This window comes from Strongylocentrotus purpuratus, unplaced genomic scaffold (assembly GCF_000002235.5).
Source record: "Strongylocentrotus purpuratus isolate Spur 01 unplaced genomic scaffold, Spur_5.0 spur5_scaffold_3, whole genome shotgun sequence".
In the NCBI taxonomy this organism is placed as follows: Eukaryota; Metazoa; Echinodermata; class Echinoidea; order Camarodonta; family Strongylocentrotidae; genus Strongylocentrotus; species Strongylocentrotus purpuratus.
The window spans coordinates 2,099,509-2,122,893 of record NW_022145609.1 but is presented as its reverse complement, the minus strand read 5'-3'; the positions used below and the strand labels follow the sequence as shown (position 1 = coordinate 2,122,893).

Sequence of the window (23,385 nt, the reverse complement as noted above, 5' to 3'; positions counted from 1 at the left end):
TATTTCAATCACCTGCTATGAATAATGGGATCTCTATATGGACGGAAACCACTTTGCATTCATTAGATGTTGCTATGTCAAGCACGCATCTGGCAAGCTTTTTACTAGAAGTTGCCAAGAGAAATAGTAAACAGGTCTATTGCTAATACTATGGGACACCAAATGGCCAAATACCTTGAGTTTTAGGAGTCACATTTTAATGAAAGCTAGTTTTATATCAAAACGAATGCAAGATTCATATGAAACACAACGGTCACACAATAAAATTAACTCTATAAAAAAATCTATTTATTCACAATTCATTTTAATAGCAGCAATTGGGAATGTAATTATTTATAGGAATTTCTCATAATAATAATAATAATAATAAGATATTTCTATACCGCAAATTGCATATTGCGCTATTCCATTTTACATGTTCACTGGATGAAAGAAATGGCAATTATGTTCTCATATAGTGGTCGAGCCCTGTAAAAATAATCTGTTCTTCAAGTGGGAAAAAAGATGATTCTAATTGGTATCTTGATACATGCATACCGTGCATTTTCATATAAAACAATTAATTATATAAATCTCATATTATGTAAAAAATATTATTTACAGCTTTCACACTTTTTACTATGAAAGACAAATTAAAGCTATTTCTACTTCATCCATAAAATCAAACTAAAAACATATGCATGTATGTGATCATTAACAGAATCTTTTCTTAGGTTTAACCATATATGTGTAATCATCTCAGCACCAGTACTGATATAAGATATGTTCAATAAATCGTCAATCTGCATAATATACTTAGAACTACATATACTTTCATAAAATATCATAATACATTATTACTGCATCAATGTCCCCACTGCATTCAAATATCAATATTTGATAACGAATTAAACATAAAATTATTAAAATATAAAACTATAGGAATGAAAGCAGAATTGTAAAAGAGAATAAGAAATTCTGGAAAGACATAAAAACAAACATATCTAACAAAACATTTCCCCTAAGGGTCATTATTACATAGTATGATGTACATGTAAATATATTATTAAGTACGGTACCATAGGATACAACACATGTATAAAAGTGATATTTCATTTCGATGAAGATGTACTTCAATGATTCAGCTTGTTCAAGCTTATGGCAGGTTAACAATCTATATTACAACTTTAAAATAAAATGGGTTTACAAATCAACATGAATTTGATTTTGTCCCAGAAATAGAAAGAAAATGTTTTAATAATCATTACTAGAATCTTTGTGAAAATTGTGGTAACAATGTTAGATGTTAAATAAAAAGAATCAAAATGTTATGTTTAAAACAAGATTCTAAATACTTACCTACTTTTATTTCTTAAATGGAACAACAAATTATCTCTTTTTTTTCATGCACTTTGATTTGGGTTGCTAACAAAATAGTCAACTATTGTAAGTTTGCGATGCATGTTCAAATTCTATGAGAAGTATTTTGAAAACCTAAAATATGAATTAAATAAGCTCCTGTAGTCTCTTTACAATAATAGGGGGAAAACACTTATGAGGTAAAATACAATGATACATGAAAAAAGTAATATTAACTATATTTGAACATATAAGTAATAAACACAAGATAAATATTCTTTAAGTAAAGGAGAAAATCGAATATATACTGGATAAGTCTAAAGAAGCATCTCCAAGACTCTTCAAGAGTGAAGGAGGGGGAGTCGATAGAAGAAGAAGATTTGTATAAATCAAATTGTAAAATGTATATAAGTCATAAAAAAGGGTTCTATTTTGAAGTCCTTTGTAGGTTTAGGCCTCTTTTTAGGTAAATTGGCAAAGGCATTTTCCCCATAATTTTTTTATAATTATTAATGTACTTTGAAAGAGTGAATTTGAATGAGAAGAATATATAAAAGACTTGTTTGCATAGTTACTTTTTGATAGCGTACTATTCATGTCATATAAAAGAGTGTTATTACATTAAAACATTTGAGAATGAGCTAGACATGCATTTGACTTACCAGTACAGTAAAAAAAAAAAAAAAAAAAATTCTTTTCTTTAAAGTACATATATATTTCATGATAACCACAGATTCTTTATTTCATGTAATTATAAATAACATAAGATACCACATACATGAACATGTATAAACAGACAGAAATAGTAAAAAGTGAAGGCTTATCTTTATTGAACATTAGGTTGTTTGTAAGTCATATTTTACTTCATATTTCAACGTGTTCAAAAATCCTTTCAAGCGTTGCTAAATTCCACATTATACATGGATTTTAATACACAGTCACTTTCCGTATTTACCGGGTCTACAATACTACATGTATATATTTAGGTACACGCTTTTTTAGAAACACCATTATCCACTAATTAATGCAATTACCGGTAGTGCTTTTAATGTTTGTATAATCAAAAGCGTGTAGTGAATTGCCAGGCAAGTCATAGTATCACATCATGAATACATCAAGAATGGCAATGGTCAGATTAGAATCCAGTAAAAAAAAAAAACTTGTACGCGGGCTAAAATATGGTAAACTATTCTTTCACGAGCATCTCATGTACATGCAGCAAAATGGTATTGTAAATATTGCCAGAAAAGTTATAGACATCACTCAAGCACTAACCACCTTACAAATAATGTGAGAAGGTCTACATTACAGGTAACAGATTTGGACTCCTAGGACCAGTTTCACAAAGCCTTTTTTTCAATGACAAATTACAAAAATCAGTGACAAATCTGCTAATAACCAATCAGAAGCAAGGATTTCAGTAGTTTATAACAAACACTGTCAATTGTCTCTGATGACAAGTTTTGTGAAACGCCCCCCGGTAGAAACGACATACTGTAAGCATATTAAATCAATCTCTTTACATGTCTAGGTTAGCATACTCATCAAACTTCTTCATGTACTCTGCCATGCCTTCATAACAGATGCTGTATTGATCCTGTAAAAGAGAAGGGGGAAAGGTGAAGAAATATAAATAAGTAAAAAATTTGTATAGCAAAATTTTGGTCACAAAAGTTGAATGCACATAACTGACACAGAGTGTATTACTTGTGTTACACATAATCACGACATCAACATTAAAACCACTTATTCATTAAGGTTTTACAGTATAGATTTTGAAGAACAGGTCACTGTCTTTTAAGGAGTTGTAATTGACTGGGATAGATCACAATTCCCAGATCACTCGCAAACTTACAAGCTTTAGTATAGAGTTGTAAGTGATCATAAGTTGCGACATATTTTAATTAATCACAACTGTTTTAATATAAGCCCTGATTTACTTCTAAGACAAAAATTGATAATTAACACATGATCTACTTGACTAACAATATCTCTACCTCCTCTGTTCAAAAAAAAGTTTACATACATCATCTCTAAATAATAACCCCTGATTCAATCATGCTAGGACTGTTTACCGTTTGGAAGATGACAGAACAAATATTTCAAGAGAATTTCTGTCACAACATCATCTCACGATGAGTACTCTGCTTTATTTTTAAAGTATTACAAGCCCAGACTTACCACTGACTCAATCATGCTGGGACGGTTTGCTCGTAACCTCTTCACGGATTGGAAGATGTCGACAGAGCTGTCAGTTATCATCTTCTCAGCTGCTGAATAGATGGCTGCAAACACACCACTCCTACCAATTCCATTTCTGCAATCGTGAAACAAAGAATTTCATGGTCTTAGGTTGTAGGTGGAAACTTTTAAACACAACTCCTACCAATCCTATTGCTGTGATGATCAAACAAATAACCCATGCCTTAAACATTACAGGTAGACATTTTTGACCATTTCGGAAGAACAGATTTCATGGAAATATAAGGGTGAGGAAAGAAAGGAGTAAGGTTGGTCTAATTGAAGAGGATGCTTGATACAAGAAGAAATGGAAGGCGGGAGTGCCATCATGGCGGAAAAGTCTGTAACCCCTCGTAAGAGGGAAACTGCTGACTTTAATAAATGATGATGATGATGATTTAAAAGTAAGTAGAGATGAAATAAATAAAGGTATTTCCGTGTTTGCTTCATCAATCTGATCATTATCACTACTATTATATACTATAATTAAAAAATGCATCATACAAACTTTTTGACCTGTAAACAACCAGGTAATGAAAGTCTATCTGACAAACATATCATTATCAAATTTGATCTTGAGCCAGAACTATTTCCCCTGATTTCTAGATTGTATCCATCACTCAATCTCATTAGAGGTTCCTTCAAGTAATCAAATGATTTCACAAATCTTTCTTTATGTAATGAATTTATTCAAAATTACACACATACCACATGTACTTAACAAGTAAAATAGGATTTTACTGAACTATTTGTATCTTTGTACATATATAAATGTATATATATATATATATATATATAATGATTTTGACAGCTGTGAATTAAACATGGGCCCTTTTTCATGAAGCTTCTTATCAATAACAAGTTACAATAACTGTTATAAGCCATTACAATTGTGGAGTTTGATTGACTGAGAGCAAATTTTTCATTGAATTTAGAGTGGCTCATGGATAACGAGTTTTATCATACAGGCCCCTGAACTTGAACATGAGTTGTACATAGATGCATAGATTAGAAGACTATACTCACATGCAGTGTAACACGATTGGACCTGATGCTTGTGATGTCCTTACACACTCACTAACAGCATCAACCAGATGGAGGATGGGAGCTAAGGAGGCGGGTCTCTTCTGGTTACCATCCCAACCCATCAACTGAAACTGCTTCACTGTCAGAGTCTGTTAGAAATAAACAACAGGTTTATCCTTGTCAATATCCTTGTGATTATCTTTAAATCAAAACTTAAAACACATCTTTTCAATTAACTGTAAGTCTAAGCATATCAGGAGTTTTTGTAGCGCAGTAGAATATATACTTAATGTTGGATAGTTTCTGTGCTCTATAAATGTATTATTATTATTATTATTATTAATACAGTGTGATTGTTGTGATACATCACATTTCCCAGAGACCCAAGCTTGAGATGGTTTATTACCATTTGGTCTACAACTGGTTCGTCTACTAACAGGAAATACTTACCAATGTTAACAAGAGGAAGTATGTTGAGCGTATCTCAATCTTCTTATGTTTCTCTATCGACCTTTCCTTCTTACTCTTTCTCACAGCGCATACAAACATATTGTGATATGCGCTATATAGGTACGGTATATTATTATTATTATTGACCGGACCACGAATAATGTCATGATGATTAGACAGCTGCATGGAGAAACTTGTGAGTGTAGAGGCAGTATTTTCAGCTGTTTGAATAAAATTAATTTCAATTCATGTCATGGATTTATTTGTGCAACGATTTTAAAAACATGGAAGATTTATCAAACAAAGTTTTCCGAGGGAACATTTAACAATTCCCCTAGCAAAGATATCTCATGAAAGCTAGATAGTCTGTGGGTTAAGACATAATGAAAACTTACTCCCTTCTTAGGTCCCTTGATCTCAAACTTCCTCATGACGTAGTCACTGCGGATGGTTTCAGCCGAGATGATAGATACCTTGAGGGGACCAAACTGGACCGAGTCTTTATTGGGCCAGTACTGGGCACAGGACTAGCATATGAGTTGGAGGAGAAGGATTTCAATGTGATAAACATAAAGCACTTAAAGCTTTGGTATGAGTTATGTGTTTGTTTACTTAACATGAAATTTATTATTCCAATTACAACCAAATAATCTTATAACATTCAAATTATATAGCATAGCCCTTTCCATACATGTAAATTCATATTTTGAGCAATAAACCTTGCATAGGTAGCTGGGACTCTTTTAACCCTATCAGCCCTGCATTTTTATTTGCATTGATCCTTTCTATCTATATCCTAGTACTTGTTCAATGCTTGTTCGGTTATTCTGTATTATTTTATTCAAATTATGGAATATCAAACTGAAGCTGCAATTTACCAAAACATGGAACAATATGTTGATCTTTAATTAGAAAAGTTAACAGCATCAGCAAAATTTGATGTGAATTCCTTACAGAATGGGAAGACAGTGAAAGTTTCTCCATTCAGACAGGGATTAAGTCAAATCAGTCATTCTGACCATATTGCCTACTATGTGATTGGATAATTCCTACAGTAAGCCTAGAGAATAAGGCAATGCAGTGATCACCGTGTAAAACATTCTTGATATTTCAATGCTGATTATCTCTTGTGGAAGTATCTTGTTATCTAGTTTTGCCTTTTATCCATCATGTAAACTGCTAAAATATCATCATCAAATGTCAAATATCTTCAAATATCTCTCTTCAATAATCATTAGACCTGTACGTACGTCATACCATGTACTTCTACATGTATATAACTGCATATAATGTTTTTATAGTATACATGTAAAATTCTAGCGTAATTTCTTTTTATCATAAGCCAATTTGTAAATAGCTTTGGAATGGATGACCTCAAAATATCCACAGATCTTTTACACGTTGGATACGTCCCACTTGTGCATTTTAGAATAATTACTGCCAAAGTGATGGAGGTGCTTCATGTTTGCCTCTTGAGAAGAATACTTCCACCTGTGTATCAGATATATGTACTGTCGGTGCATAAATGAATACTGATTACATGACTTTCATGAGCACAATACCAGCATGCATCTCGATGGGTTTTAAAATTTGGGAACGAATGACCTTTATCTGCCCATGCGCAGATACCATTTACGAACTGGATTATTTCATCGATAAAAATCTGTAATGTTGTTCTTTTTTGGTAAACTTTGTGTGTACTCCACTGACCTTGTCTTGAAGATCTAGTTCATTTAGCATGACAATGACAGGACTTCTCCAGTCACACACCATTCTCCAGATATCACCGGTGGTATGAGGGAGGGGCATCTGGGTTGCTAGGAACACATCCTTCTTAATGAATGTCTGAAAAAGATACATCATTATTATCCAATCAGTACAAACTATACATATTTTGGGGGGAATAATTTTAAATGTATTCAATGTTTAAAGGAACTGGTGTCGCCCAAAACATAGCTTTTAGAGATGTTGATGAATGTATATTTTGAATATTTTTCTCAAAGAATAAATGACATCATCTGTTCATTTATTACTAATAATAATTAATAACAATAATAATTACTTATTATTAATATATTTATATTTGAAATAAATTGTCTTGGAGAGGAGATTGCATTTCAACACTCCAATCACATCTTTCCATACCATATACTGCATACCCAGCCCAAAAGTTTTGTGTTAAACGATGTATTTTGACCAAAGACAGGGATACACTCTTCTTTCATAATCGAACTTAGGTGCCTCCATTTGAAATTTTAATGCCATGAAAATATTTTCACTCTATAAATCCAACAAATAACCATGGAAAAAACCCAAACTGTCGATATACATGAATGTGTCAGGAAAAGGACACTACCAGGCCAATTAACAGCAACCCCTTCGGATAAATATCACCTCCATCTCCATCCAAAACAACTCAAGAGCTTCTAAGCCCTTGTGTGTGGGAACATTTCTCTAGGAGTAGTTGTCATAGGGGTTTGGTGGTACATGTAGTTCAGGACCTTCTTCATGGAGAATCGCATAAAAACATTATAGCACTCAAACATTGAGTATAAATTAATGAAAAGGGTGCATTGTGTAAGTCAAGAGGATTAATTTGAAAGATTTTAAAGGTATAACCAGTTTTGAAAACGCCCCCCTCTCAAAAAATAAAATGGAAGCTCTTATTACCAATCATGTGAAAGAATATGTTTTGAAAACCGCCTACTAATTGATATATTTGGTAAATTATTATATCTATCCGGACTGGATAAATATCGGGTAGTTCCATATATACATCTCTCTGTATTCTAAATATGAGGACCACATTTTTACGCCTCATATGTTTGTGTATAGTTCCATATACATCTTTCTGTGTACAGTGCTTGTAACTTTACCAAGACTGAGCCAAATTTCTTATCATTTTGATGATTCAAGAACCTTGCAGTACACACCAATTCTTAAATGCTAGATGATCAACCTTTTCGATTCCATAACGTTTCTTTCACAATGCAATCGCATGACCAGAACTGGTCTATACCTTTAACCTCATACTTACATTGAGAAAAGAGGCATTGATATAGTCTGTGCTTCCTGCTTCTCCCTTTGTCACTAGGCATGGTCTGTTCTTCTCCACTGAAAAAAAGATATGGTACCATTTAATTTGTCATAAATATATGCTGAGGCAAACGTAAAAGGAAATAATTTTGCTGTGCAAGGCTGGTATCCAATGCATTGCTTCATGAAACCGTCATAAGTACAAGTTTGCCGACATCCCATCGAACATTTAACAAACTTTTTGATGGGATGTCAGTGAACTTATGACAGTTTCGAAAAACGATGTTCTGTACTCCACATATCAGCTGTATGCTCTTTAATCATGTACAATTAGTAAGGAAAGAATGTTGCCAAATCATGGCAACTGATAGTAATAACATTTTAAAAATGATACTGCTCAGAATAGAAGAGCCTGGTAACTGCAAAAAATACATAAATCATAACTCTGTTATTCACTTCACACAGATGCTGACCTTAAACAAACAAAAAAGTAGTCATGTTTTAATAAAATTTTAAATAAATTTCATTGAGATTGTGCGGGCAGGTATTGAATCCGATAACCGGGGTAATAGTATATCTGTAAAGCGCTTAGAGACATTGTAGATGTACTAAGCGCTATATAAAAGTGGAATATTATTGTTATTGATACATTCAAGCCTACTATTAAACTGCCTGTGATAAATAATGTTTATCATTATCTGACATTTTCTTGCTTGGAAGAGTCGATATATGGTCTTCAAAACAAATAAGAGATTAAAGTGGCATGCTGTAAAGAAGGAAGACTCACTGGGTAGAACGTTCGGGAATCTGTTCTTGTCAATGTTGGCAGGTAGACCAGCAGCCTTGAAAGCTTGTGGACCGACGGGAGGGGTGAGCTGGTTCAAGATCTACCAACAAACAAAGGCAACACTACTACATAAACACAACACATGCATCAAAACAATCACATAGACAGTGGGAGTGTAGAAAAAAGACAAAAAAACTTTCAAGATAATGAGTTAACCCAGAGGTGATACACAGCAGCCAATTAACCACATAGGGGTGAAGGAAAGATGCAATGAACCCCAATTCGGGGGAAAATGCCATTTAATGCTGGTTTAAAGTTGTGTTAACCAAGTCATGCAAACATTCTATTTATAATAGAAATCATGGATTCAAAACAAAACATAGTAAGAAAAGATATTAACCCATTTCAAATGGGAACCAGGTGGCCCTGTATAAAGCCTATGGGAATGAAAGAATTCAGTACCGGTACTCAACAGGTTAAAGCCTAAATTATTGGAAGCCTCAAATTTGCAAAGCATTTGATTGCAAAATTTCACTTAAATTGTATCGTAATGCGAAAGAGGATGTTATTTAAGACAAACCTCTGCAAAGATCCCCACCCCCCCCCCCAAAAAAAAAATTAAAAAAAATACAATTTCAAAATGTTCAAGAGTATCTCTACAAGAAAGGAACAGATTACAATGCTGATTGGACTATTGCTCATCAGTTTTACCTCAAATTCCTGTTCAATGTTGAGTTTCTGGGTAAGTGGATTCCTCTCTTGGAGTGAGGAAAGCTTGGCTTCAAAACTGCTGACAGGAACATCAGTGTTACCACTCATGTAGGCCTCAACTAGGGCAGTATGGATGAGAATATACTGGTCCTGATAGTGGAAAATACATAAAGAACAGATATATGAATCACATAGAAATAAAAGCACAAACTACTATCATAATAGTAGTAGTAATACATTGTAGTAGTAGCAGTTGAAGTAAAAGTAGTAGTAGTAGTAGCAGTAGTAGTATTAGTAGTAGTAGTAGTAGTAGTAGTAGTAGTAGTAGCAGTAGTAGTATTAGTAGTAGTAGTAGTAGTAGTAGTAGTAGTAGTAGTAGTAGTAGTAGTAGTAGTAGTAGTAGTAGTAGTAGTATCGTTATAATGCTGTAAGGGTTTAAACTTGTAAATGTAACAACACTGGGCTGTGGGCAAGATCTTCATCATGAAACAGTTGGCAATCTTACACTCATGAAGTTCTTACATCTGTTGCCTTGTATCCTGTATCCTGTAGGAAGTATCCTGTAGGAAGTAATTAAGTCAAATCTATTTGTAATACAGGCCATCATGGTACAGGCCATCATATAAAGCTGAGCAGAATAAATGATAGATACTTACAGCAGTTTGGACCATATTAGGTCTGTCTTTTCTCATCTTCTGAATGAAACCAAAGATGTCGACCCTGCTCTCTTCTATGACCTGTGCTAGCATGCAGTAGAGTGAGATGAACGTTCCTGTCCTCCCAACACCAGCACTATTTAGAAAATAATAATTGAAGATTGAATGATGTGTCAAGAAAAACTAATTTATTGTGGAAATCATATTTATGAAGGATCCAGATAGAACCAAGTCATTGTAACAAGGAGCTGGTTAGTATCTCTAATGACCCGATTGGGATTAATATTACCAAAACTGCATGTGATTCAGATATGTCAAATTACAGCATTTGATTCACCAATATTACTGTCTTTTACACTGCATATTTTTGTTCTCATTAATTAGCACATTATTTTGAGGTTTCAAAAAACTATTTTCTGGTCACATTCTTAATCATGATCTAACTCACCTGCAGTGAACAAGCATGGGTGTGGAGCCCTTGGTATTAGCAGTGATTCGTTCATGGACATGTTTGACAGTCTGTGTATAGCTGATGAGTGTGGTAGGGTACTGTGGAACACCCATATCAGGCCAGGACTGGTAGTGGAACTGGTGGACGGACCTCGTTTCACCTCCACTCACCTGAGAAAAGAACATAATCAAGAGCACAGTTTGATAAAAATTGTTCATAGGAATTGATTTTTGTTTTAACTACTGGAATCACTGAATTTAATTGGTTATTTTCTAATAATCAGTGCCTTTGATTAGGCATCTACATACTGACGCTCTACTAATTCTCTGATTGGACTAAGTTGGATGAAGAAACAGTCAAGGTAAAGTGGAAGTTTTCATTCATTCTTTCATTCAGATTATCACGATTAATTAAGGTACACAATATTTGTTATGAAAAGGAACATCATCTTTTAAAGCAGGTGGGACCAAAGTGCTATCATCACCTATCTTGCACTGTTTAGAGCCTGGGGGTGTTTCATAAAGCTGTTCATAAAGTTACGCATGACTTTACGAATGACTTATATATGAAAAACCAAATGGGATGCTCAATCCTTTTTTAACTGCATCAAATAAAGTTGAACTGTGCAGATGTAGATTAACATTCTTATGATAACAAACATTTTTAGTGCAAAGTATATTTTTTGCCATAATTTAATTAAGGTTTAGGAAATATAGTCACACTTTGTGAAAACATTAGGAAAAAATTTGGGCATCCTTTCTGGCACTTCATATTCAAGTCGTTAGTAAGGTCATGCGTAACTTTACAAACAGCTTTATGAAACACCCCCCAGAACATAATTCTTACCTGCTTAACATCCAGAACCCTGTGCACATGATCTGAGAACTCTTCAATGGTTCTCAGCTTGACCTCAATCCCACCAAACGTCTTGCTCTTACCCATCTCCTTCGGCCAGTAAACTGTGCAGCGATCCTGTCGTACAGAGCAGAGAAATGTTGAGTTGACATTTATAAATCATAGCGTACAGTGTTGTTTTTTAGTGAGATCTCATTTTTTTCGATCTAGCATACAAAGACGTGTCCGGAATGCAAAAGGCAAAATACTTGTTGTTTGTGAATTAAAGTTTTTTTATTTTTTATATGTGATGAAAGTTTAAGTAAACATTAAGCCTTATCAAGACAGTACACGTATTTACCAGCTAGTATCCTAACAATGTGCTTCTACCTCTATATGTTAACAAATATGATTTCAATCAATTATGTATTTTGCATTCTGGGTTTGTCTTTTCATGCCACTACGTCTAGCTAAGCTATCTTAATTGGTCTCATCATTACATTATAATCAAATAATATGTAGGTCTGATCTATAAGTATGGCATCATTGATTACTTACCTTGCCTCCCTCCATGGTGTTTGTAACCATGACAACCGAACATACATTCTCCTGCCAAATGAGTCGCCAGAAATCATTGATGCTTGCAGTGTTGGGGGCTGAGAGTAGACAGAAATACAAAGAGCATTATGAAATGAAGGATCATTAAGGAAATATTTCAATCAAAATGTTTAAACATGTAGGTGATGAATGCATATATTATTCCTGAACGAAAAGCTTTCTCCCATTAAATCTTCTGTGTCTTTCTAAAAAACATATTGATCTTATTTCAGATTAACATATATGTACATAGTAATAGGCACAAAAGATTTGTAATACCATTTTACCAATTTTGAATGAACCCAAATATTACAATCTTCAGTAAAGATAATCTTCATATTTTGAAGATGATGTCTTTAAACATACCTTGGGCAGCAATAAATGTCTTCTTCCCCTTGTCATCCTGTTGAAAATAAGAAAACATTATCAGATTCCAAGTTAGCCTCTAGTTTGATTCTCTACATTTCATATATTTCTACCTCTCACTTCTCATTCTCTTTGGTATTTGGTCTCTCTAACCTCCCCTCTCCCTCTCTCTACCCTTTCCTCCCTCTCTCTATCTCTCTCTCTCTCTCTCTCTCTCTCTCTTCCCTCCCTCTCTCTTTCTCTCTCTCTTCCCTCTCTCTCTCTCTCTCTCTCTCTCCCTCTCTCTCCCACTCTCTATCTCTATCTTTATCTCTCCCCCTCTCCCTCTCTCTCACTCTATATTTCTCGCTCTTTACAGTCCCCTTCTGTTTCTTCTTTTTCTCTTCTTATAATATTCTCTATAATGTGTCTACCCTTTCTTCACTCAAAAGGAACATTATGTAGTACCATGGTGGGCTTAATCTTGCACATCGCATAGTACTGGCAAAGGCAAAAGGTATGGGAAGTTTAATTTGTGTATATAAGTACCAAAATATTGATAAGGATTACCTATTTAGTCCTTTCAAACTATACTTTTGTGATAGGAAATGCGACTGACCCGTATGTAATTAGCATTGTAGTAGTCAGAGTGAGGATCATCTTTCAACGTCTCGAGGACGACTCTGGAATGATCAACTGGAAATCAAGAAAAGAAACAGTTCAATCATTTATTCAAATATTATCTCTCTTGCATTTTTAAAAGTGATTAATAATAATAGTATTCAGCTGTTCTGTCACAGACATACATTGTGAAATTATTTCTTGATGCAATTTAAAAGTGATTCCAATGTGATTTGTAAATTATCACCTCAGCTCTCGCTTTGTAATATAATTTTTTTTATTTTAAAGAATTATCGTGGAAGTAAGATAAAACATTAATAATTACATCTTGAGTTGAAATGATCATAAATTCTTACAAAATTTCACTGTCATATATAAAATACAACACATCGATATATTACATTTGAGGCAGTCGTCATTTTCCCTGTAGTGTTTTAAGAACAGGTATAAACCAAAGGGCTTCGCCATTGATTGCATTTAATTATTGTGAAAATACCAATGCCGTAAGAACAGCTAGGATTTATGGGAGTGGGAAATATCACAGTATTAGATTGATAGTTGATACATACATTTGTACATTTACATGTACATCTCATTAACACTCATAATTTTATATGTCAAAGCAAAAATAAACTCACATGCAACAATGTTTTTGAATCGATTCTTGGCTTTGTTTTCCGGTTTCATAGCAACTGTTTTGGCGATACCATCATCTGAAGGCAATAACTGAAATTCAAAAAAAGGATCATAAATTAATTTATAGAAAATAGTTTTAATCAAAATTTTGTAATGAATGCAAAATACAGCAAAAGAGAATTTTCTTTTTGAAATACATATTACAATAAATCTCACATTTTTGCTGGAGTGTATTAAAGAATTTAAAGAATATATCTAACAATGAAATTTAAAACAAATTACAGATTTTTAATGATTTTTGTACCAGAGTGCTAAGGAAGCATGTCTATGCTTGTGAGTAAGTAACTTGGGGGACTTGATCTTGAGGATTAATGCCTTGACAAAGGGCACATTGGCTTGGTTTTTTAGAGTCATATTGTGACTTTTAAAGTCAAATTGTTGGTATATTCAGTTGACAGATTCAATTGCAATATCACTCTATGGGGGGGGGGGTATACTTGAGGAAGCTTCAACTTATCATTTTTTTTTTTAATTTCACAGGACTTAGGCCCCTTTGGAAGAATTTAACACAACTTTTGAAGCAGGACTACAGTTATCACCCACTGTTCAAACACATGTAAGAGTCAAGGGCCTAATTCCTAAAACCATCTAGAGATAGATGTAGGTGAACAATGCATATATTATTCATGAACAAAAACTTGCCTCCCAATAAATCTTCTGTGTCTTTCTAAAACCAGATTGATCTAATTTTGGATTAAATATCATACAATATCATACAAAATATTAACATTAGCCTTTTAAATATGGATGAAGCATGAACCTTGTTCCTGACTTGAGGGTCATATCAAACACAGATAAGGCTCAATCAGATATGATGCTGCAAACCACCCAGTCATCTTGTGTGTGAAAGAATGGTAACTGCACTCAACAAAGATCAAATGCATATTCACTTAACTCTGTGTGATTGATACAGAAATGTGAAGTGTATACTTAAAGTGACTCGGTAACATTGTTGAAGGTTGATGAAAAAAATTGCTTAATTTTCGTATAAAATGTTACTTACTATATTCCTTCTACTATACTAACCCTCTGACATGCAAACAATCCTGAACAAATTCTCAAACCACAAAGATATCTATGGTTTTCTTTGAAGGCGTCGATGTGAGGCACCCTCTAACAGTGATTAACAGTAAATTCTCCCAACCATTTTTTGAATTTTCCCAACCGTTTTTCCATGAGAAAAATACATAAAACAGGCTATAAAAATCTGTCAACACTTAACTGTCTGGAGTGGAATGTTGAGCCATTTTAGTGCTTTGTGACGATTTACATTGACCTAAAATGTAATTTAATTGTCCTTGTCTTGATGCTGAACAGGCTTTGACAAGTAGCAGAATAGAAGTAGAATAATATAGTTGGGAGAATTAAGGAATCGATAAGATCAGTTTTTCCCAAATTGTACCATGAATAGAGATCCGTTTTCACTAAAATTTTCAGATTATCTTTAATTGTACATCCAGCATTGAAGTCATTACCTTAGCACCACTATCTCTCATCTGAACAATGTTACAAAGTCCCTTTAACGTCATCATTTAAAAACACAGTTTTTACAGTTGATATCTGAAAGAGGCTTAACGAGTCCTTCTAACATTCTGACCCTATGTAGAAAAGGGTCCTGCATACTGATAGTCATACTTACACCAAATTCATGAGCAAATCCATCTTGATCTTGGGCTTTCTTCTTCTCCACATGTTCCACAAGGTTGACCACGGCGATGGATCCAGGAAGGCTCACATTCTCGTAGATATCTCCTTCCGTTGTATCCGTCCCTGCTTCCTTCACCGTAGGGGCCAACAGACTGGGTACCGAGACCACATGAGATCGCTTCTCAGGTTTAGCATAGAGCGCATTGAGAGCGTCTAAAGTGATGTCTCCTGAAAGCAACGGCAGTGTCTGACTCTTCCCATTGGACGCAATCGGGGTCTCCAAAGCGACTTCGTACGTTGTGTCTTTTTTGATAGCCATGTCAAGGTTCAAGTCGTCGTTTAGAAGAGAGTTACTCTCATGGCTGATGTAGGCATACTCGGTCTCTGCTGGATCACGGACTATCGGCTTGTCGTTGATACGTGCTGGATTGCAGAAAAAAGTGATATAAAGGAATCTCTCATAGAATAATACAATATCAAATACTACAATACACCAACATCAAGGTGGTCTGTACTGCACTGAAAGAAGTATAAGTTTACAATTTATTTTGACCATACATCATCAAAGAGCATAAGACAACTTAATGACTTTGTGAAACATTTTATCACATAAATTATTGAAAATTACATATATTAATCATTCCATCCTCCCTCACATGCAGTGAAGGTAAAAACCAAATAATTGCTTTCAACCTACCAGCATTGTTGCTGTTCTGATGATCAAGTGGTAGATTGGACTCATAGAGAACATTGTCCACAAGCTCAGTTGAATTCATTCCCGCTATCTTCTTTTCTCTCTTTCTTTTGCTGTAGAATAAAACAAAAGAATCAAATGGAAAGTCACTTGTTGAAGAAATTATGTAGGCCCATATATATGTAAAACCAATAAATATATGAAATGCAACAAACATGTTAAAATATCTATAATTTACCAATGAACTTGTTAGGAATTGAATCTGAGAACACACTGCCCTCTGTCAATAGTTGTAGCGAATTGAATTACTTAGGCCACATTTGTAGACCGCATGATAATAGCATTAAAAAGATAATTATGCAAGGATTCACTGAAGGCCAATTAGAAGACAAGGCATACGGAAGCTCAGCCCATTGTTTGGCTCGAGACAGAACACTCCAGAAAACCATCATCAACACTTAGGGTTACAAAGGACGAGTCATGACTCTTATTAGGACCATACTTTTAATGCTCTGAATAACTGCTGAAGCAGCATGTAGTTACCTTGCTCGCAGAGCCATGACAATGATGATGATGAGAAGAATAACAACGATTATTCCTATCACGATACCAGCGATGAGGGGAACATTGGATGCAGCAGTACCGGTATCTATATAGTAAAGTAAAAATTTAAACAAGTAAGTTTAATGACATATATTCCTTGAAATCACCCACATTGACTCAGACAGGTATTAACCATCCCCATTCAAATTTGTACCTATATATCGCACCCCGCACCCCCTATAGCAGCTCTCGGGCTGCTATTTCAGTATTTCTAATAAACCATTCAATAATAAACTCTAAAACCTGAAGGCCTCTTTTTTTCTTGGTAGAAAACTTTAGATGCACGTGTTCCCCTCATGTTTGAAGAGGGATTTCTACCCATGAGCACATAATACTTCTGTAAATGAAAACAGACTCCCAGGTTAACCGCTTTGTACAGAGGGGCTAAAACTCTATGTAAGAGTATGTATAGGGGCAGGTCAAAGCTATTTGGTAATATTTGTTCCATACATTATGACAATTATTATCATTGAAGGTATCATTGTGTCTGATCAAAGCCATATTATATTACTAGGTTATTGCTATTTTGTTTCCCTGTCAGGATAAAAACTATGATATATAATATTCAAAATACAAACATATGCATGTACAATGAGATTTCTAAAGGGGGAGGATCATGAAAAGCACATAAATTGCTCGTTAAAAATTATCCTCACAAAATATACAAAGTAACAATAATTTTGCTACAAAATTTACCGGTAAATCAAAATTACAAGAAAAATAGGAACATAGAGAAAATAGAGAAAGAAGGAGGAAACATTGCATAAACATTGACATTATAAGTTATTAAAACTTTTTAAAGAGAAATTATTAAAGATAAACTTGAGTTCTGGTAAAAAAGGAAAATAAATTCTCACAGAATCTAACGAAACTTACATGTGAATGTTCAAGATTACAAATAAATGTCATGTGCCAAACAATTTTGGAAGAAAATGTATACTGGCTGAGTAATGAGCATAGAAAGATAAGGAAATCAGGGAAGTACTAGCCCCGACACCATGTGTGTTGTCCCATATACATCTTTCTGTGTCAGTGATTGTTACTTTACCAAGACATGATGACCATTTCATTTTTGTATCATAAATTCTTTTTTTTTTACCCGGCAATGAAGTCTTTAAAGGTGACCATTCACCGTATCCAGCTCCATTCAAAACTCGAACCTGAAAAAAAGAGGGATGAAAAGGGGATGAAATTTAAAAAATGTATTAAAATTCATATCAATCATTCCAGGCATCTGGAATATATTAACATAAAAAAAACCTCACTTAATGTAAACCAACATACCACCAAGCTGTCCACAAGAAGACTTGACAATACATAACTTGTATGGCCTCTTATTCAGACAGTAAACAATATTGGATTGCAAGCAATGGTACTACCACGAACAAGTTGAATTTACCTAATTCATACAATTGCATACAATTTAATCAGTTATTCTAATAATGACTTGTTTGTATTTTGAGGCAATCAATTGTTGTTGTCCATGGCCCTCAACAAGTCAAGTATTACGTTTATCATTATTTTCCTTTACTTTGAGACAGCACGCAGGAACTTTACCTCGATTTCAAATTCACTGTCTTTTGTCACTCCGTCGGTAATCTCATACTTGTTACCCATAACATCAACAACTACTGGATCAAGTCGTTCAGGTTTTGTCTGGGTGTATCTTAGTTGGTATCCCTGTACATCTCCATTGAGGTGAGCAGGGCTAGCAGCATCCCAGCGCACAATTACAGTTTCAGAGGTCGCTTCAACGCTTACAGTGGGCGCAGGGGCAACTACAAATACGAAAACAAAAAACATTGAAAAGAAGTATGGAAATTATTTGATTAAAGGGGAAGTCCACCCTGAAATTAAGTTAGTTTTAATAGGAGTAGAAAAATGAGAGAAACAAGTCAGTGAAAGTTTGAGCAAATTCCGATTAAAAATAAGGAAGTTAGGATTTTTTAAGTTGTGATCAATCAAACACAAATTGGCAACTCTATGACGTATTATGCGAGCTCAACTTCCATTTGCTCAGTACTAAAAAAATCTGAAATTTTCATTTTCCCTCAAGAAAAATTTCAACCATACATGCACCCTAAATATAATAATTGCAAATATGTTTCTATACTCCCCCTGCAAGGAACAAATATATATTCCGTCATCAATAACGAAGAAAACATGATTTTATGGAATATTATGCACAAAGCAAATGAAGGAGAGCTCGTATAATAAGTCACAGAGTTGCCAATTTGTATTTGATTGATCACAACTTCAATAATTCATAACTTTCTTATTTTCATTCAGAATTTGCTCAAACTTTCACTCACCTGATTTTCTTATTATTCTGCCTCTATCGAAACAAATTTATTTTAGGGGTGGACTTTCCCTTTAAAGCACATGCTCGAAAGTCATAAAATCCTAAATCTAATTACTGGATTTGTGGCAGTATAAATCTTGTTGTATTATGTTTTATAGTTTGAAATAAACTGGTTATGCAGTTCAAAACCTTTTTTTTATTCATTTTGATTTGAGGCAAAGACAAATCCAAGAGGCTAGAGTTGTCAGATGTTATATGAGTGATATATATCTCAATTCATAACCAGATTTAAGACTTGAAAATTGGTCTTGGGACTTCTCACTTCAAAATATAATTTGCTATAATGTTTTCTAAAACAGAAATTACAGTCACATGGTCATGTTGCTAAATGCTGCCTTCCATACTTATCTACTCACTTGTTGAATCATTGTTTTGTATTTATATTTTAGATTCACAAACACTCTAGCTCAAGTTTCCCCTTCAGGTCTATGCAAGACTACAAGAACACAGGCACAACAAACAACATACTAGTAATCATAAAACATAGAAAGATACACAGACAATGATGTGATCTTATTGTAAGATCTAACAAAACCTTTACATTTCTAGAAAGAGACAAGCAAAATTGCCCCTTTTCAGTTTCACAATGGTTAGAAATGATCTTATTTAAACTTTAAAATATATTAATAGACATGCATACCTCTTGCAGTATCATTATATTTGGACAATTATTTGTGAATGTAATTTCATTCTATTACTTCACATACAAGCATTCTCATTTCATGACTATTTATACAAATTCTGCTGTATTATCCTCTTACGCATTTCCTCTGTGGTCTGTGTAAAGCCCTCTCCCCTTGGCGTCTCAGAGTCTTTATTGTAGACTACAACCTGGATGAGATACTGGGAGTACGGTTCAAGGGTCAGGGTGTGTTCAGACATTGGGGGATCAAAGGGAATATCAACAGAGTTCTCATTGGGGTCGGCCGCCCTCTTTGAGATCCCAGACGGGATGTCAGACCGGGTGAAGTAGATGCGAATTCCTCCCTCTCCACTGCCACAGCTAGAACTATTGGATGGAGGATTCTATAAGGGATGAAATATGAAAGCCTTACAAAATTAAAAAACTGTAAATCATAGTTTTTAGTTTAATTGTTACATAAAGAATACAATATTCCATATGGAAAAAAGCTTAATGGTTTTCCCACATCCCTTCCAGGGAGACAAAATATAGCTGTATCCTGATTGACACTATACTCCATTAAAATTCCTGAGTACTGAATTTGCTGCTGCAGGGTTTGGGAGGTGAAAATCTCTTAACTTTTAAAAGGTCTAAAATGTTGTAAAAATCATAATTGAAAAATTTCAGGTTCAGGTTCTAGTTAGCTAGTTTACCAATCGTAGAGCTCCCAGCATTCAAGGAATTCCTTCCTACCCGGTTTAATTTGACACCTGGGTTGAGAATGGCAAATGTTGATAAATGTCTTACCGGAGCTTGAACCAGCAACCTTCACATTTCGAGTCAAAAGATTAAACAACTCGTGCTCAACACATCTGGAATAACAATTAGCTTACCTCCCAAGATACCAAGAATTCTCCAGGTGTAGTCCCATTAGTGACGTTAACAGATGACGGTCCTTCACTAGGAGCTACACGCACAATAAAAGATAAGATCAAATATTTGTTATATTAAAACATTCTTAATTCTTTATCAAGTGGTTTATTGCACTGGACAATATTTAATCCAATACATTGCCATGAAGTTTAGATGATGTACTTAGTTGCATCTAAGATTTTATGAGGTAAATTTTCATCATGGTTTGGTTTTCAATTGTTTGTCAATACAAAAATAATATCTCATTGACAAGTATGACAAGTCATGAGCCTGTTTTGAATTCAAGAAAATGAGACAAAATATTCTAGTTTTTTTGTCAAAATTGTTGGCAGTTAAAACTGCCTGAATGATCATTTCTATGTACAAACTGGTCAATTTATGGTACTGAAGAGTTTAATGCACAGCTGTGTACAGACGCGTACGCAGCGAGGGGTTTGGGGGTTAAACCCCCCCCCCCCCCCCCTCAAAAATGTTTTGATTGTAAAATAAACAAATATACTTTTTAAATATTTTTTTTGTGCTCAAAGTGTTCCTTCCTCCCCCCCCCCCCCCCCCCCCCCCCCCCCCAAGCACTGAACAACATATCTGACGACTTCCCCAAACCCCCCTTCCCGGCCCCCCGCTTAATCAGCGGCTGGCTGAGTCGTTGCGAAATTTTTGTCGCGATTTTCAAATTTTAAAACACTCCCTTGAAAAAATCCTGCATACGCCACTGGCTGTGTGTTAACCTACATGTGAAAGATGAATCTAGTAATATTTTTTTGGAGACAATCATATTGATATAAATAGGCTTTCAGTATGAGACTATAGATGTTTAAATGTCATTATAAATAAATTCACTCAAATTACTGGTATTTCACTTTGTATTAGTGAATATCTTTTTAATATAAATTGTTGATGCATACAAAATCAGACGAAGAATTTCATTGATATATTATTAGTTGATATTCTTTTCAGTTTAAATGAAAAATGGATGCACACATAAAAGAATAAATTTCAAGGAAAGATGCAGTGTAGTATCAAGTCACATATCTAAAATCATGTTGTATTTAATACCTTTTGATACCTTGATTACTAAAGAAAGCATTTTTAAAATCTGAGATCATATTAAACAAGAACTTACGTGAACATTGGGTGGTCCCTACTACCTCCAATATGCGCCCTTGGCCTCCTGCTCCAGGTCTCACTGCTGCTACACCAAATACGTAGTCTGTATCTGGACTTAGACCAGTCACTGTTTCAGATGGTGCTAGACGGTCAGACCTCCTAACCTCTTCTTCTTGTGAGTTGTTCATGTAGTAGACACGATACTGCATAAGAGGAGGATCCCCTATATCTGTTGATGCATCCCAGGCATCCCACATCAGAGTGATTGAATCATTGGTTGCTCCGCTCACGACAGGTGCACTAGGGAGTTCTGGCTGGACTACAGTGAGATAAAACCAAATGAAATAGGGAAGATGTAAGAAACAAAGTATCCCTGAATTCAAATGGTTATTTCAAATCGTGTTAGATAAATAGCAGAGTATTGGGCAAATATTTCTTAAATTCAACAGGCTACTTTGACAAAATTTGAAAAAGTATTTCTCCTTTTTTCCGACAAGAATACCAGCAAGGCTTTCTTCAGTCACAAATATCTGGAAGCAGCTCACAACAAGCTTATACAGAGTTTGATGCCGGACCTCTGAAACCAGTATTTAAATTAACCTAGGCACAAAGATGGTGCCTAGTCTGAAGAATCTTCCATATGAAACACGTCTGAGATACCTGAAGCTACCGTCTCTTGCCCATCGCAGAAAGAGAGGAGATATGATTGACGTTTACAAGTACCTCCATGGCTTATACACCACTCAGACAAACCTACTACATTTATGCAAGGAACACAGAACATGAGGCCATACTCTGAAACTAGAGAAGACATTTGCACATCTCGACATCAGGAAATTCTTTTTCTCGAATAGAGTAGTGGACACATGGAATAGCCTATCTGAAGAAGTGGTTAATGCCCCATCTGTAAATGCCTTCAAAATCAAACTCGATAACTATTGGAAGAAATCACCTTCAGTATATGACTTTGAAAGTTAATAGAAGAATGCAGAGCTATTCCACCCTCCACACACACACCTCGACACGAAACCACTACAAACAGAAGTATTGATGCAAAGGAATTCAATCGATCGATGAACAGGCTCTGTCCTACCAACATCGATGGATTAAAGTAAAGTAAGTAAAGTAAGTATACTGCAACCAGCTGGTCCTTGTGTTAAAGGTAATACAAAGTTTTGGTATTGGGCCATGAATTTGGTTCAAATGAACATATTGGAAGCATATGCAATTTTCCAATATTTAATGATTGTTGTCGTGGTTAAAATCGAGTCTAAAGTGGTAAAATTGTAAATAATAAACTCTTTATGTTGTATAGCTCCCTCTAAAGACTGATATTACTTTAGCTTTAAAATAATGTTTCTTGACTACAATCAACCAATTTGCTATTCCTGTTTCGAAATTATATATCAGAACTGCATATTCTGAGATTTTCATGGTCGCAGCTACCATGGCATGGCCTTAGGTGCTATTTGAAATATCAAAAAAATTACCGGGAGCACCGGTAAATTTGGATTATTCAATTTGCTCGAAAGCAGAAGACTTTGAGGGGCTAAATTTTGTGGTGATTATAATACATCCACAGGGGCATCCAAATATATCAAAACTTTAAAGAATTCATCCAATTTTCA

The 23,385-nt window shown here is 34.6% G+C and overlaps 2 protein-coding genes across 2 annotated transcripts in view; both read right to left on the bottom strand.

Annotated features, from left to right (window-relative positions):
• Positions 1–266: 266 nt before the first annotated feature.
• On the bottom strand, positions 267–6,132 carry LOC115928705 (receptor-type tyrosine-protein phosphatase alpha-like). The gene is made up of 4 exons (XM_030996515.1): positions 5,451–6,132; positions 4,606–4,754; positions 3,520–3,655; positions 267–2,935 (listed from the first exon to the last, which is right to left on the bottom strand). The coding sequence occupies exons 1-4, from the start codon at positions 5,484–5,486 to the stop codon at positions 2,858–2,860; spliced, it is 399 nt and encodes a 132-aa protein (XP_030852375.1). The 5' UTR covers positions 5,487–6,132; the 3' UTR covers positions 267–2,857.
• Positions 5,902–23,385, bottom strand: part of LOC105439714 (receptor-type tyrosine-protein phosphatase kappa-like) — a 30,571-nt gene continuing 13,087 nt past the window's right edge. Inside the window, exons 9-28 of the mRNA XM_030996587.1 lie at positions 21,774–22,076; positions 20,611–20,684; positions 19,857–20,121; positions 18,291–18,511; positions 17,833–17,893; positions 16,674–16,779; positions 16,134–16,243; positions 15,429–15,859; positions 13,732–13,819; positions 13,092–13,168; positions 12,494–12,530; positions 12,089–12,186; positions 11,543–11,668; positions 10,694–10,866; positions 10,246–10,381; positions 9,590–9,739; positions 8,879–8,978; positions 8,093–8,169; positions 6,766–6,900; positions 5,902–5,922 (exon numbers count right to left, since the gene is read on the bottom strand). Coding sequence (XP_030852447.1) covers positions 5,902–5,922; positions 6,766–6,900; positions 8,093–8,169; positions 8,879–8,978; positions 9,590–9,739; positions 10,246–10,381; positions 10,694–10,866; positions 11,543–11,668; positions 12,089–12,186; positions 12,494–12,530; positions 13,092–13,168; positions 13,732–13,819; positions 15,429–15,859; positions 16,134–16,243; positions 16,674–16,779; positions 17,833–17,893; positions 18,291–18,511; positions 19,857–20,121; positions 20,611–20,684; positions 21,774–22,076 — 2,789 coding nt within the window. The remainder of the gene's footprint in view (positions 5,923–6,765; positions 6,901–8,092; positions 8,170–8,878; positions 8,979–9,589; positions 9,740–10,245; positions 10,382–10,693; positions 10,867–11,542; positions 11,669–12,088; positions 12,187–12,493; positions 12,531–13,091; positions 13,169–13,731; positions 13,820–15,428; positions 15,860–16,133; positions 16,244–16,673; positions 16,780–17,832; positions 17,894–18,290; positions 18,512–19,856; positions 20,122–20,610; positions 20,685–21,773; positions 22,077–23,385) is intronic.